The sequence below is a fragment of the Podarcis muralis genome, chromosome 1, assembly GCF_964188315.1.
Source record: "Podarcis muralis chromosome 1, rPodMur119.hap1.1, whole genome shotgun sequence".
NCBI classification, from domain to species: domain Eukaryota; kingdom Metazoa; phylum Chordata; class Lepidosauria; order Squamata; family Lacertidae; genus Podarcis; species Podarcis muralis.
In genome coordinates this window covers 48,350,944-48,367,481 of record NC_135655.1, presented here as the reverse complement: position 1 = coordinate 48,367,481, position 16,538 = coordinate 48,350,944, and the positions used below count along the sequence as shown (strand labels likewise).

Below are 16,538 nucleotides of genomic sequence, written 5' to 3'. Positions count from 1 at the left end.
GCCCCGAGAACAGCCTGCTATCCACAAGCCTAGAGAGCCTAGGGAAGCCCGAAACTGCAGACAGTTCTGTGCAGCGCTTGGGAGCCCGGCGTAACTTCGCGCCGGGCTCCCAAGGGCTGCGCAGAGCTGCGCAAAGCCCGGGACTGCAGGCAGCTCTGCGCAGCCCTCAGGAGACCAGCGCGAAGTTGCGACGGTTTCCCGAGGGTTGCGCAGAGCTTCCTGAAGCCTGGAGAGAAAGAGGGGTCGCTGTGCACCAACCCCTCTCGTTCTCTAGGCTTCAGCGAAAGCCTGCATTCGCCCCATAGGACGCACACACATTTCCCCTTCATTTTTGGAGGGGAAAAAGTGCGTCCTATAGGGCAAAAAATACGGTATATTATTACACTTTGCAGCCAAAAATCGTTATAAAATCATATGTAGAAAACTTGTTCCATTAGACCACTCTTCTAAAAACAGGAATTTATCATCTTTAAGCCCAAATCATTTGAAACCCCTCCTACCCATCCATGCTGATGGTTCTGGTGATCTGTAATTAGAGGACAAATATGGCCAGGTAATACAGTTCAGATTATAACACCCCCAATAGCTCTTACGGGTCTATTCTGAGCAACAAACTAGTGAAATGGCATTCCTCATTTGTACACTAAAGGAGAAAGATTCCTTTGTAACCAGCAAAATCAATAATCAGTATAATGCTGTCAAAAGTGATCTGTATCACAAAAGACATGGTAAATGTACCTGCAGTTTTCCAGGTAAACAAAACAGTAGATAAATCTGTTAATCAGTAGAGATGTCTGCAAGAGATTGATTTTATTTCCAGAGTAGTGGTTAAATTTACAAAAAAATAAATAAATGAGGAGCTAGAGAGACTCATAAGGCTGGACCTCTTATTTGGAAGTTCTGCCTGTTAATCCCAAACACACTTGGGTACGTAGAGGAGAGACTGTGGCTATTTAAAAGTGAAGAAAATCCACTCTGCATATGTTCAAAGGCAATGTTTTACGCATTATGACTTGTCACATTGCCATGCTGAGCATGGAAGACAAGGGATTAAACCCTGGTTCAAATTAGCCCTTATGCTGGAGAATCTGAATTGAATCAGACACAATGAGACAGTACAATTATGTGCAGGAGTCAATGTATCATTCAGAGCTGTCTGATTGGTGGCATTTTGGGAACACTTAATACCAGGTTATTATAGCAACCATTTCATTCTGCTAGCAATCAAAACGGATGGGAAGTTGTTTGCAAAGCTTTCAACTGGAAAGGTGCTTGCGCTTGCAGAGAGAACTGAGGCCAATCAGGTAATATTGGCACAGGATTGGCACCTCCATGTACATACATACAATTCTCCTGCGTTCCAGGTTGCTTGCCTATACATGATGGCTATGCCTACTTCGCTGTTAGAGAGCGAGCGCAATTTGGAAAAGACAATTCCCTTACATTTGAAATGTTAATCATATTGTAGTGAGGAATGAAGTTTTCAGGACCCAGTACAAAGAACCCATATCTTTAGTTGCACAGAGTGTGAACAAACACTATAAATGCAAAGTAGGCTTCCCCCCAGTAACTTTCAATGTATCTATGTGCAGTTGAAAGGTATGGGAGCCCAATATTCATCATCATGCCCCAGTATGAATTGTACACTATGTGAACAAGCCCATAGAAAACGTAATGCATGATTGGGCTGGGTGACATATTATACAAGTCACAGGTTTAAAAAGGCACAGCAACATTACCCCTACTTTAGGTTAGGGATGGGGAACCTGTGGCCCATCAGATCTTGCTGGACTACAGTTTCCACAATCCCCGACCATAGGCCTTGCAGGCTAAGGCTGATGGGAGTTTGGAGTTTAACAACAACTGGAGGGCAGCCACAGAATCCGCATCTGGGTTTTATTTACTAGCTGCAGGAAATAACAATGTAGCACAGATACATTGGTTGGTCCTCGGCAATTGCGTAAGCCACGTAAAGGGTGGGGCTATTCTTAGTTGTACAAGAACGTACTTGGGACGGAGAGGTTAATGAGAATTTGCAGTTCTTGTACTTAGCATGTACAAGAACAACATTGGTGTCAAAGTAACATCCATGGAACATCTACAATCCACATTTAGGTGGACCCATGAACTTTGCCAGAGCATCCAAACATGTCAGGAAATGACCAAGTGCGTAGTAAAAAAAGAAAATCTGCTTATGATTTTCAGAAAGTAGCTTCACCCCTAGGATAATATCTAAAGCTTGATGTTGCCCCCCTAAAGGTAATGGATTTTCTGCCACTGACATTACTTATAGCCTTTACAGCTGAATTAATAGACCAGCCATTAGTATGGAGAAAGAAACAGAGATCTCACAGACAGCCTGCCTCAAAGTATATATTTTTTTAAAAACTGATATATATATATGATGGAAAATGGAAATATTATATTCTGCTCATTCTGCCTCTGTGTACTAGAAGGAAACCACAAATGGCTAAAGTGAAACTTGCACAGAGATCTGAGGGTTCTTCTTTTCACTTTCCCTGCTGGTTCCTAGACATTTATTTTAAAAATTACATATTTACCTTGCAGCGTTGCTTGAAGGACTTTGATCTGCTCAGTCAGCTTCAGGTTATAACCCTTGAGGTAATGGTTTTCCATCTCAAGCTGTGAAACAGTAGAAGAAAACACTTTATGTTTAAAAAAAATCATTTGAAGTATAATTCTTTTACAAACAGTTCTGTCCAGACTTTTGGCTTTAATAAAATTTCAAGAAAATTAAGAGAAATTTAATTGAAAATTCCTACCTTCTTCAAAAGGAAGGCCTATCTCTAGAAAGAGTTCTCTTTGTCTTGTATATTTACGGCCAAACAGTATGACGATCTGCTTAACCAATAAGCTTGGACTTCACTAACTAAATTACTAAACAAGTACAGTGGTACCTTGGGTTAAGTACTTAATTCATTCCGGAGGTCCGTTCTTAACCTGAAACTGCTCTTAACCTGAAGCACCACTTTAGCTAATGGGGTCTCCTGCTGCCGCAGGTGCCACCAGAGCACAATTTCTGTTCTCATCCTGAAGCAAAGTTCTTAACCTGAAGCACTATTTCTGGGTTAGCGGAGTCTGCAACCTGAAGCATATGTAACCTGAGGTACCACTGTACATAGGTTGTACTGTAAGCGTCATTACTGGCCCAGTTCTACAGTCCATTGGCACACAAAAGAAGGCACACAGCTGTACACATTGTCTTCTCCAACAGTGCAATGCAGAAGTTTACATGTCACTGCAGAGCAGGATATCCCTACTGAGGTGTCACTGCAAGCACCCCTTTCATGCCAATGCAGTTGTACAATTCTATGAACTAGGAGTGTGGAAGAAACAAACTGGCCATCACCTCTCTTAGTTTAGCTGTCACCCAGTCTTTAATTTTGGCAGCCTTTTCTTGGACAATTTTAGCATCATCCGCTCTCAGTTGCTTCTGTGAAGAAGAGAAATAGACAAATGTTATAAGACAGCAGCAGATCCATTTGACTTGAAGAAATTGCAGGTGTAGCCATGGGCAACAGCTCACGATTCTTGCACAATTCTTGAATAGCAGTAAGGAATATTCTGGAGCCTTTGTGGAAACTTGCCCTACAAATCAGAACTAGACCACAGACCTCAGGTGCCAGAAGGAACACTTTCCCCGTAGTAATTTGCCTATGTGCTGAGGTCCTATTTAGAGCCTCTCCACCAGGTTTTCCAGGCATCTAAAGTAAAATTGGTGGCAAACAGAGAGAGCCTTCTCAGTGCATCTTTTCCCTCTAATATGTTCTGTTATTGACTTAAATCACATAGCTGTTTCCTATGGTTATTTATTGCCAGCTGTGACAACTTAACTCTTCTGCCCCATACTTCTTCTTTTTAAACTAATTTCTCTTTCTTTTCTTCTCTTTCTGCAAGTTGTTTGTAGTTATTAGATTTATTTATGTTAGAAGAAGAACTAACTATTTATTTATTTATTTATTTATGACTGGGGGCCATATGAGGGAACTGCAAGGGGAGAAAGAGGAAGTCCCATTGCATGAGTTCATCCATTTTATTTGGGATGTCACCTGTTTTATTTATGTATGTTATATTGTTTCTGGAAACTCTACTCAAGGGCAGCAATAACTGTTTCGAATAAATAAATATTGACCTGAGAAGGGGGAGACATTTTAGAAGCAGGAAGAGAAGCCATAATATCATATGGTACCTTTCCCACTGGCTGCGGAGGCAAGATGTGTGTCCCAGCTAAAAATAGCTTAATTACCTGCTTTTCCAGCTGTGTCTCGAGTTTCTCAATCAGTTCATCCTTTTCTTGCACTCTGCTCACCAGCTCCTGGTATTTCTTGTGTACACTTGAACCGCTTGTTTTCATGTGGGCAAGTTTCAGCTTCTCTTCCATAACTTCCACCTGAAAGATTCCCTCACACTTTCATTGTAATGACAATGGGTGGGGAAAGGGAAGGAAACACATTGGACTCTTTGTGGGAATAGACTGCTTGTTCACTAATGGACCCTTATTTGGGGCAGGGCAGATTCTTCTTAAAGAACTCTCACACATTTGTCCCTTCGTATAATCCCATCCACTAGAGCGCTGGTATCTGATGTTGAAAATATCACATTAGCAGCACTGCTCAGCCTAGCCTGAGGTAAGTCCCACTTCCAGGTAAGTGGATATACAACATAAATATTCAAAGGTTCAAGGAAAATATATTTTTCAGAAGATACCGTATTTTGCGCCCCATAGGACGCACCGGCCTATAAGGCGCACCTAGTTTTTTGGGGGGGAAATAAAGAAAAAAAAATTATTTCCCCCCAAGGTGCGGGGCTGGGGCGGGGGAAGCCCGAGCTTCCCCCGACCCCAGCCCCCAGAACAGGCTGCTCTGCGCAAGCCGTGGGAGCCCTCCCGCGGCTTGCGCAGAGCTACCCGAAGCCCCGACGCGACTGCTGAGCGCGCCGGGGCTTCGGGATAAGAGGCGGCTCTGCGCAAGCCACGGGAGCCCTCCCACGGCTTGCGCGGAGCTACTCGAAGCCCCAGCGCGACTACGCAGCGCGCCGGGGCTTCGGGATAAGAGGCAGCTCTGCGCAAGCCGGGGGAGGGCTCCCGCGGCTTGCGCAGAGTTTCCTGAAGCCTGGAGAGCGAGAGGGGTCGGTGCGCACCAACCCCTCTCGCTCTCCAGGCTTCAGCGAAAGCCTGCATTCGCCCCATAGGACGCACACACATTTCCTCTTCCTTTTCGGAGGGGGAAAAGTGCGTCCTATAGGGCACAAAATACGGTAATTAAAAGAAATGCCTGGAAGGCCTGCCATCTTCAGACAGCAAGATGGTCCCAAGTATACAAGAAATAAGACATCAAACATGTCTTACAGGTACATATAAGTGGGGCACTGAATCTCCACTTGGCAGGCATTCTGCACCTGCCCCTTCTTTTTCTATGAACATGTCTCTCCCTCTCTCCATCCCAGCAGCTATGTTATCCGTCCCCTTCCAGGGTTTTGGACAGAAGCTTTATAGGGATGTCATAAATAATTTGGTTGTGCCTGAGAGTACCTTCTCAAATGTAGTCTCCGCTTTTCTCTTTTAAAATGTTGACGGCGCCGGGGCCCTAGCCTACTGACCTCCTCCTCAAAGGCCTCAAATTGAGATTGGCAATGCCATGCGGGATATTTCCCAGTCTGTGTGCCAATTTCTTCATGAAAGCTGGTTATGCTCCAGCGGACATTCCTGGCCCCCGAGTTGCAGAAAGCTGTGTTTTGTCCTCCTGTCTGTCTACATTAGACAGAGAGAGGCAAACAGTCTCTCCCCTACGCTGAACCTGAAAGGCAAGCGTGTGGCACCCCAAACCAGAAAGCTTAGCCTGCCAAGCTGCCGGTGTTTGGATCAGAGCTTGGGAATAATTACCGTCTAAGGAAAGAGCCCCTCCCAGCTGCCTGATGCCTGAGTGGTGACTCTACACTGAAACCTCCAAGCTGGGACAGTAACCATTTTGCCTTCCTTATCTGAAGATAAGAGCACATTGAAGACACCATCCAAAACCCTGAACTCGGGGGCTGAAAAAAACACACCCAGCTTTAGGACTCAGCACACAAGTCATTTCATTTCCTAGACGTCTTTTGCTTCCCTGCACAATATACCTGTTTGTGGGGTGGCAGCTCCACATGATGTATTAAACCACTTCCTAAGCCTGTCAGATTTAATTAAGGCATTTCGAAAGGCCTTTCCATTTCCCTTAGATAACAAGCTGGGTGGTGCCATTGGTAACAGGCAGCAGCAAACTCCAAGCCTCCGGGCCTGATTCACTCCGCCAAGTTTGGCCAGGATATGGCGGCCCAACCAGGACTGTAATTTTCCACTCACCTTTTCCCCTCCCCCTTTAAAAAGGGATGCTGAAGAATAGTATCCTTGGTAGCTTAACTGGATTCTGTGTGGGTCCCAAAAATTGCTTAGCAACTAAAAATGGTGGGAATAATCGCCACAGAATCCCTGTGATCACACCCACACGATGTTTTTAAAGCACATTTATACCACTTTAATAGTCATGACCTCTCCCAAGGAATTCTGGGGACTGTACTCCCCACAGGGCTAAAATTCCCAGCACTCCTAAACTACAGTTCCCATGATTTTTTATTTTTTTTTGGGGGGGGGGGAGAGACATGGGTTCTAAATGTATGGTATGGATATGAGTTGGAGAAGGACTCAAAGGCTATACTTTTTAGGTTTTGCCCACAGAACACAGTTCTCCCGCTGCTACAGCAAGGTTTAGAAGCATGATTAAAAGCTTATAAGCACTGTAAGGTGTAAATGTGTCACCTGAAACTGAAAACCTTTGTATAATTAGAAATCTTGGGGTGCCCGTCCAGCTGTAAAGGTTTTCACATGTTATGGGACTAGTGATATCAGAGAAGCTCTTACCTGTTTCTCTGCATTTTGGGCTCTCTGTTCTGCCTCAACCACTCTTTGCTCCAGTTCTTGCATCTTCAGAAGAAAATAAGACATGAAAAACGGTTTACTACCACTACTACTAAGGTAAAAGGTAAAGGTAAGGTAAAGGACCCCTGGACAGTTAAAGTAAGGTAAAGGTACCCCTGCCCGTACGGGCCAGTCTTGACAGACTCTGGGGTTGTGCGCCCATCTCACTCAAGAGGCCGGGGGCCAGCGCTGTCCAGAGACACTTCCGGGTCACGTGGCCAGCGTGACATCGCTGCTCTGGCGAGCCAGAGCCGCACACGGAAATGCCATTTACCTTCCCGCTAGTAAGCGGTCCCTATCTATCTACTTGCACCCGGAGGTGCTTTCGAACTGCTAGGTTGGCAGGCGCTGGGACCGAGCAGCGGGAGCGCACCCTGCCGCGGGGATTCGAACCGCCGACCTTTCGATCGGCAAGCCCTAGGCGCTGAGGTTTTACCCACAGCGCCACCCGCGTCCCCGGGTTAGTTAGGTCCAGTCAAAAACAACTATGGGGTGCGGAGCTCATCTCACTTTCAGGCCAAGGGAGCCAGCGTTTGTCCACAGACAGCTTTCCGGGTCATGTGGCCAGCAGGACTAAACCGCTACTGGCGCATGGAAGACCATGATGAGTGCCAGAGCACATGGAAATGCTGTGCTACCAGTAGTACTAGTAATGCTAGTACTACTACTTCTACTACTTCTTTAGAATCAAACCCATCATTTGTCGCTGTGATCTCTGGCATTTCTGGAATTATAAAACATAGCTCTTTAACAGTACTATCACCCGTCATTTTCTCATTAGTGAATTTTGACATTCATTCTATGGTTGAAAAGGATACCTTCTGGTACATTTTACATGCTATTCACTATTCCTATAAGCAGCTTACTTAGAAGCCACCAGCTCACCATTATCATTCAAATCACCATATCTCTTTGATAGACTTATGATAGATTCTGCATCACTATATAATCACTATGATGTGCAGGATCTTTTAATGTCTAGAAACTGTTTCAAAGAGTGCTATTTATTTTATCAAACCTTTGGGAAAGCAGTAACAATGCTCACATATTCCCATGTCATGTTATTTACAGGTATGAGATTGACATAAATATTATGCAAATTCAACGGCATTTGGGGCCCAATTTACACAGGAGACTTCAACCTCCCATGTGCGCACCTCATGGGCTTGAGTGATTGATTGTCCTATATTCTCTCGCTCTACATTCACTTTTGCAAAACATGCCCTTGAATAATGGTTCAACTGCACTGCCAGAAACAGCCCCATTTTCCCTAGAAGCGTCCTTAATTATAGTGTTCCAGGTTGGCAGAGATACTCAGCGCCATGCTGCGGTAATACCATGCTGAAGCACTGACTCAGCATTAATTTTGACAGAGTAAATGAAAGGATTTTAGAAAGCTGGGTTTTTCCCCCCATTCAAATTTGATACCCAAGCTTCTGTTTGATCCTCGTTTTGCTGATGATCTACTACCATTGCAGTGCATGGATATTATATCAGCTGGAATTACACTAAAAACATCCCGATCTCATGTAAGTAACTTCTCAAGAGTCTGGCTTTCTCTGTATCAACTCAGAGCTGTGTCTGCAGCTCCTTCCTCCTGCCCTGGCTTGGATTGGCTTCTCCTATGCCTTAATGAAGACCTCTAAATTACTTCCCCTCCTTTCACATTCTTCTTGGGAAAACAATATCTGCACACAGACTTTCCCTGCTGGAGAGGAAAAGAGGGCTATGGGTCAGTGTCCCATAGGTTCTTTGTTCTCACAAGCTTATGTACAAGAGCTCATTAATTTTAATAATTGCCGTAACGTTTTCCTTGGAGGGTTGTTTGAGGAAAACCAATGCTTTTGGATGGGGAGAAGCAATCCCATTTGGGTAAAAGTGCAATAACTCCCCTTGTAGAGTTACTAGTCCCAGAAGGGAAGAGGGATCAATGTGACTTCTCCATTGTCTCGAGAAAGAGAATGGAGTGCACTTCTGGGGATGAAGGCATTAGCAGCACCAAAGTGACCTCCCCAGGGCACAAGCTTGGGCAGTGTGTATGGAAGCCCTGCGCTGCCCAGATGACAAGACCCACACACCCCCCCGGCCACGCTGCTATACTCCAAAGGAAAGCAGAGCAGTAAGTTGGCTACAGGAGTTGCTAGAAGGAGGCACCATCCATCTGTCTTATGGACTCCACTCCAGATTTGTGTAGGGTTTATTCCCTAGCTTTTTATTCTCCAAAATATATCCTGTAAGTTTTAGGGTCAGAGTTTCAGGAGGTTTAGGGTTAGAGTTTTCCTAGATGGGCAACCTTCTCAGGTTGATGAGCCCTATCTGCTCCTCGCTTCCCTCTACAGCATGTGCAGAAAACCACCACCTTCACCTTTGGTCCCACTGTTGGTCTTGTCTGCTCAATCAGCTGGAGCCTGTCTTCGCACGCAGGGGAAGTCCCTAACTCATCAAGGGCCTGAGACTCATTGACTACCCTCACCTGGTTTAGCTGGTCAGTCAAAGCCCTTTCCTGGGGTGTGGCTGCTGTCACATGCTGACAGCTTCTAGGAGCCACAGATGAGAGCTGAGTGCCGGGTGGGGACCAAATGCGGACAAACTACCCCAGAAGGAGCATACACCCCTACTTGGAATAATACCTGGAAATTAACATCCTTTTTGTCCCAAACTGAAAGTTCAGCTTCACTGCAGTACCATGGGTACCCACATGGGTAACATTTGCACATTATTGGTGATATTTCTGCTCTTGTGAACGATGGCAACTGTACCACTCTGACACTTGACCACTTTTTGGCATGGTTCACTGTCTCTCATGAGTAAGCTGAACAAGACCAGCATTTTAGAGACTGATCTCTCCAAGAAACCTGGGTTCTTTGAGAACAGAAGAACTCTACTTACCTCCCAACTGAATGGATACTGAAACCGTCTGTATTCATTAAAGATCTCATGGCAACCCCTGACAGCCTGCCAAACCTTCAGATAAGCTAATAAAAATCCATGTAGTCTGACTCAGTTTAAAAATAATTAGTATTCATCTTCCTTCTCACCACTTCATTGTCTTGCTGTGGGATGTTAAAACTGCTGCTCTGTTTAACATCAGACAAGAGTGTTAATTTCATGGTGCTTTTTGAGTATCATGTGTTATTCAAGGTTCCCCAGGGGCGAACTAACAATAAGCTGAGCATTCAGATTGCACTTTCTATGTATCATGTTTTGTAATACTGATGAGAAAACTGCACTGCACGGCTAATTAACTGTGAAACAAACATTGAAATGAGATGTTCAAAATTCGGTTCCTATGCTTCTGATCACTCGCCCACCAAGCTGTCCTCTCCCACGTGCTGTAGAAAGATAAAGCCCTATTATCAAACAGAATGATGTCTCAAAGGTGAGGAGAGCGGCCAAAGATTCATGGCCCACAGTTCATTTGTTAACCGGGTCAATTATGCCGCCATGGCAACAGACTGCTATGTCACTCATCAACTGAATATTACTCCTCTTTCCCGTTGTGTGCACAACTGTGTAAGTAAATGCCAGTTACTAAAGACAGGAGATTCTTGAACGCATTTCTAGATTAACTGGGTGAAGATGCATTAACAGTCAGTATGAACGCCCTTCAAATGAGCCCATGAGAAAAGTACCCAGGAAATCCTGTGTACACACATCTCCACTTCTAAGCTTAGTCAGGCATTTCTGCCAGAATCAAAGTATTTTTCTTTGGATTTTTACTCTCTTTTGCATTAATTAGATTCAGCTCCATTTTCTCTCTCCATTTCTCTCTCTCTCTCAGTCTTTTTCTCTCTCTCCTGAGAGGCCCCACTGCTCATTTGTAACAGGGTCATCATGCTGCCATGGCAACAGCCTGCCATGTCACTCATCAAGAGAATATTACCCCTTTTCTCCTCAGTGTGTGCAACTGCATGGGGGAAAAAAACCCCTGAGTGCAAGTAAATGCCAGTTAGCAAAGCCATACAATGCATACAATTCTAAACTCCAGCATACTTTAATTTCCATGGAAAGCTTCCAAAAAACATTTGAGCAGTATCATTGCTAGCATTGCATTTGTTTTGAGTTTCTCAAGAGAGGCATGGCAGAACGCAGTGCAAAAAACTTTTATTAAGACAGCATTCTAACAATACTTCACATGTTTATTAAGGACTTGGGGGAAGGTTCATCCGTGTGTGTGTGTGTGTGTGTGTGTGTGCAGTCACTTGATAAGTTATCACTAGACAATTCAAAAGGTGAATGTTCAAAGCTGAATGTGTGAACTAAATCCTTCAAAAAAACCATTGAATTTGAAGAGGTATGCAGGGATATGCATGGGCATCCTGTGGTTTGTTCATTCATACATACAAGTCACCACTTGATGCTGCAGTTATCAAATGAGTCACTATAAACTGCCCTAGGAATTTGTTGAGGGGCGGGAAATTAGTAAACAAATTTGTGAACTAGCCCTTAAGGCTGAAATTCTGGTACTTAAGTTGTGTATTAGAATTGTGTGATTCAGTTCTTAAATTGTTTGACTGACATACTAAATCACTTACTAACTTACAAAATTAGTCAGTTTTCGTTTTCAGCACTAAGGCAACCATCCTGTTAGCCTGAAAATGATGAACAAAACCTCCCCTCGCTCCTAGCACTTCTGACAAGGCTTTGTTGAATTACAGCCTTTAACTGCTTACTCTTTGGCCTTCAGAGGAAAAACCACATCACAAAACCATACAGCCAGTTACAGAGTAACCTGATCACTGAACCAAACTGCTCCCTAATCTCAACAAAGGGTAGCTTGACACACCCACACCCCTAGGGCTGGATTAACTCCAGAGTCTTCATTTCCCTTTCCACAGGGGTGTCCAGCCGTCAGGTGCTTGGCAAAGTACAGGAGTAATCAGACAAGTTTATTGTGCTGTCACCATTCTGTTGGAATTCTTTCCGAAAACATTGACTGGGTAAAGATTTAAATTTAGGATTTCTAATGAATGAAAGAGGGCTTGGGGTTTAAATAACAAACACGTGGATAGGATGGGAATCAGATTCTGAAAATCATGATTTCAAAGCCATTCGAGTTCTTGTCCACATCCTCAGGCTTCTCAAACTGAAACTTAAGCCAAATACATTTTTGTATAAGCTAACATTTAAAATTAATTTTATAATGTATGCTTTAATGGTAGTTTTTATTGTGATATTCTACTGTAGTTGGTGTTACTGTAATTAATTATAGTGTATATTTCAGAATGTTGTTAACTTAGAGAAATTTATTTTTTTTAAAAATCAGTCCATTAATAAGCAAATTAAAACATGGCAGGCAATTTCTCTAGACCTTCTTATAGGGTACTGTATCAAATTTAAGTTGAAACTGTTTTATTTTTCATTATAAAGACTTGATTTTGAAACATATGTCCCTGCCCTCATCACGGGGGGTTACAAAGCCACTTCCAAGGAAGATATCTGGCAATTGAAGTACAGATCCAGGGGGAAAAATATTTGATAATTGGAATATATGCACCAAATGATGGGAAGGCAGAATTTTTTAAGAAGCTGCATGAGACTTTACTAGACTATCTCGACTGCAAAATAATAATGATGGGGGACATGAACGGAGTGGTTTCTACAAATATGGATAAGGCACAAAGACAGACAATATCTAAAGAAGGAAGACTACCAAAGACTTTCTTCGAGATGACGGAAAATATGGACTTGATTGACATTTGGAGAACAAAGAATCCTCTCGAGAGAGAGGGAACTTTTTTCTCGGAATCTAAAATGACATGGACAAGAATTGATCAAATCTGGGTATCTAGTGTGATGGCGACAAAGATTAAAAAAGTAGAAATCTGCCCAAAAACCTGCTCCGACCATAATGCTGTAAAGATGGAAATGAAAATGACAACAACTGGATCCTTTAGATGGAGAATGAATGACTCCTTATTTAGAGATGAACAATTCTGTAAAAAGGCCCTAAAGACATTGAAAGATTACTTTGAGATAAATTTGAGAACAGATGTTGAAAAAAGAACAATTTGGGACGCGAGTAAAGCTGTGATGAGAGGCTTCCTGATACAACAGAATTCAATCAAGAGGAAAAAGCAAAATGAAAGGAAAGAAAGAATTTTAGAAAAAATGAAGGAAGGAGAAAAGAAACTGAGGTCAAAACCAAAGTCTCAAGAAATTTTGAGAGAGATAAAATATTACCAGACGCAATATATGGAATTGACAAATCAAGAGATAGAATGGAAAATTAAACAAATGAGACAAAGGACTTTTGAGTCTGCAGACAAATGTGGGAAGCTCCTTGCATGGCAATTGAAAAAGAGGCAAAAATTGAATACAGTTACCTGTTTGGAGATAGAGGGAAAGAATATTCATAAGCCAAATGAGATAAGTAATTGTTTTCAAAGTTTTTTTAGGAAATTATACACACAAGGGCCAGTGAACGAACAAGAAATAGAAGAATTTCTTAAAAATCATGGACTACCGAAAATTTCAGAACAGAGCAAGCTGATTTTGAATGAGAAAATAACAGAACAAGAAATAGAGGAGGCCATTCAAAAGGCACAACTGGGAAAGTCTCCAGGACCAGATGGATTGACGGCCAGATATTATAAAGCTTTGAGAGAATGTTTAGTGCAACCATTGAAAGAAGTCTGCAACGAAATACTGGAGGGGAAAAAGGCACCTGAAACGTGGAAAGAGGCTTTCATCTCACTTATACCAAAGACCGAGACTGAAAAGAATCAGGTTAAGAACTACCGCCCGATATCATTATTAAATGTGGATTATAAAATTTTTGCAGACATTTTAGCAAAAAGACTGAAGAAAGTATTGATAGGCGAGATTCATAAGGATCAAACCGGCTTTCTCCCGGGAAGACACATGTCTGACAATGTGAGGAACATAATAGACATTGTGGAACTGCTGGAAATGAACATTAATAGAAAAGCGGTTTTGATTTTTGTGGACGCGGAGAAAGCCTTTGACAATATTTGCTGGAGTTTTATGAAAAAGAATCTCCAAGGGATGGGGGTAGGCCAAGGTTTTGAAAATGGTATAGGTGCAATTTACTCTGAGCAGAAGGCAAAGCTAATTGTGAATAATGTGGTAACGGAAGAGATAGCTATAGAGAAAGGAACACGACAGGGATGCCCTATTTCCCCTCTACTTTTCATACTGGTCCTGGAGGTTTTGTTAAATATGATTAGAAAGGACCAGTTGGTTAAAGGAATTCAGGTCGGAGTGAGAGAGTATAAACTAAGGGCATTTGCAGATGACCTAGTTTTGACTTTGCAGCAGCCAAACACTAGTACAAAAAGAGTTTTAGAACTGATTGAGATATTTGGTCAAGTTGCAGGATTTAAATTGAACAAACAAAAAACTAAAGTCTTGGAGAAAAATCTAACAAATGAAGAAAAAGAGACATTCCAGAATGAAACAGGTTTGGAGATAGCAAAAAAAGTGAAGTACTTGGGGGTGAATTTGACAGCGAAAAATGTGAATCTTTTTAAAGACAATTATGATAAATGTTGGACAGAAGTTAAGAAAGATTTAGACATATGGTCAAGGCTGAAACTTTCCTTGTTAGGCAGAATTGCTGTTATCAAAATGAATGTATTGCCTAGAATGTTATTTTTGTTTCAGACATTACAAATAATAGACAAGATGGACTGTTTCAAGAGGTGGCAGAAAGACATATCGAAATTTGTTTGGCAGGGCAAAAAGCCAAGAATAAAATTTAAGACATTAACAGATGCAAAAGATAGAGGGGGTTTTGCCCTGCCGGACTTAAGACTTTACTATGAATCAGCAGCGTTTTGCTGGTTGAAAGAGTGGCTGCTCCTCGAGAATACAGACATTTTGGATCTTGAAGGATTTGATAACAGATTTGGTTGGCATGCATATATATGGTATGACAAGGTAAAATTGCATAAAGGTTTTAATAACCATATGGTGAGGAAAGCTCTGTATAATGTTTGGATAAGGTATAAAGATCTGTTTGAAAGTAGAACCCCCAGGTGGCTGTCACCAATGGAAGCAAAAGAGGTGAAAAAATTGAATATGGGTTCTAATTGGCCTAAATATTTTGAAATTATAGAACAAGATGGTGAAAATGTAAAATTGCAGAGTTTTGAGAAACTGAAGTTTAAGGTGAGAGATTGGTTACATTATCGACAGATAAATGAAGTATTCAAACAGGACAGAAAGAAAGGCTTCCAAGTGGAGAAGTCAAAACTAGAAACAGAACTGTTAGAACCCAATACTAAAAACTTGTCAAGAATGTACAACTTGCTGTTGAAATGGAATACTCAAGATGAAATGGTGAAATCTAGTATGATCAAATGGGCACAGGATATTGGGCATGACATTGAGCTTGCTGACTGGGAGCAGTTATGGACCACTGGTGTTAAATTTACGGCATGTAATGCCTTAAGAGAAAACATTATGAAAATGATCTACAGGTGGTACATGACTCCTGCTAAGTTAGCAAAGATCTATCATTTGCCCAACAACAAGTGTTGGAAGTGTAATGAAACGGAGGGAACTTTCTATCACCTTTGGTGGACCTGCCCGAAGATTAAGGCTTTCTGGGAAATGATCTATAATGAAATAAAAAAAGTTCTGAAGAGAACCTTTGTTAAAAAACCAGAAGCCTTTCTCTTGGGCATGGTGGGCCAAATGGTGCCAAAGAAGGATAGGACATTTTTTATGTATGCCACTACAGCAGCAAGAATTCTTCTAGCAAAGTATTGGAAGACGCAAGATCTACCCACGTTGGAAGAATGGCAGACGAAGGTGATTGACTATATGGGACTGGCAGAGATGACTGGCAGAATTCGAGACCGGGGGAAAGAGGCGGTGGATGAAGATTGGAACAAATTTAAAGTTTATCTCAAAAACTGTTGTAATTTGGAAAATTAGGGGCTCAGAGTTATAAGAGATAAAGAACTACAGTTGTATTAATAATTAACAGAAGTTAAATGTATGAAATATAATCAAGTTTATTATCAGAGGGTTGCTGAAAAATCTTGAAACAAGAATGCAGAAAAGGGGTGGTATGGGGAAGTCGATTTTGTGTTTGTTTATGTTTATGTTTTTGCTTTGTTTTTTCTTTATTTATGGAAAACTAATAAAAATTTATTATAAAAAAAAAAAAAAATTACAAAGCCACTTCCAGGCCTGCCCAGGAGGTGGGGTTGCGGGCTTCACGCCCACCCCACATGAGCGGGGGCTGGTCCCAGCCCCCGCGAGAGCAGGGGAATCCCGGTTGAGTCTGCCCCCCCCCCAGCCAGCCAATCAGCTGGCTGGCTGGGGGGTGTGGGCTGCCCTATTTAGGGCCGGCACAGAGGGGGCTTGCCCTCTTTTCGCCGGCTCATCGACCGAAGGGTGGTCCGTTAAAGGACTCCGGGGGGCGTGGCCCTGTCCGAAGCCTATGGAGGTGAGGGCCAAAGGCACGCCCCAGAGCGGTGACCCGGGGGAGCTCCTAGTCGACGTGCCTCGGCGGGAGACTCCCCCGATATAAGGTTAACCCTTCCCCGTGTCTCCAGCAAATGGGCTGGAGCCGGATAGTCGTTAGGACCAATGC

The 16,538-nt window shown here is 42.8% G+C and overlaps 1 protein-coding gene across 5 annotated transcripts in view; it reads right to left on the bottom strand.

Moving 5' to 3' along the window:
• PLEKHH1 (pleckstrin homology, MyTH4 and FERM domain containing H1) overlaps window positions 1–16,538 on the bottom strand; it is a 52,557-nt gene that overhangs the window by 27,056 nt on the left and 8,963 nt on the right. For 3 of the 5 annotated variants that reach the window (XM_028725583.2, XM_028725597.2, XM_028725590.2), the window contains exons 3-6: window positions 6,914–6,976; window positions 4,268–4,429; window positions 3,371–3,454; window positions 2,562–2,643 (exon numbers count right to left, since the gene is read on the bottom strand). In XM_028725583.2, coding sequence (XP_028581416.2) covers window positions 2,562–2,643; window positions 3,371–3,454; window positions 4,268–4,429; window positions 6,914–6,976 — 391 coding nt within the window. The remainder of the gene's footprint in view (window positions 1–2,561; window positions 2,644–3,370; window positions 3,455–4,267; window positions 4,430–6,913; window positions 6,977–16,538) is intronic. The other 2 variants (XM_028725604.2, XM_028725612.2) reach the window with 1 other exon arrangement.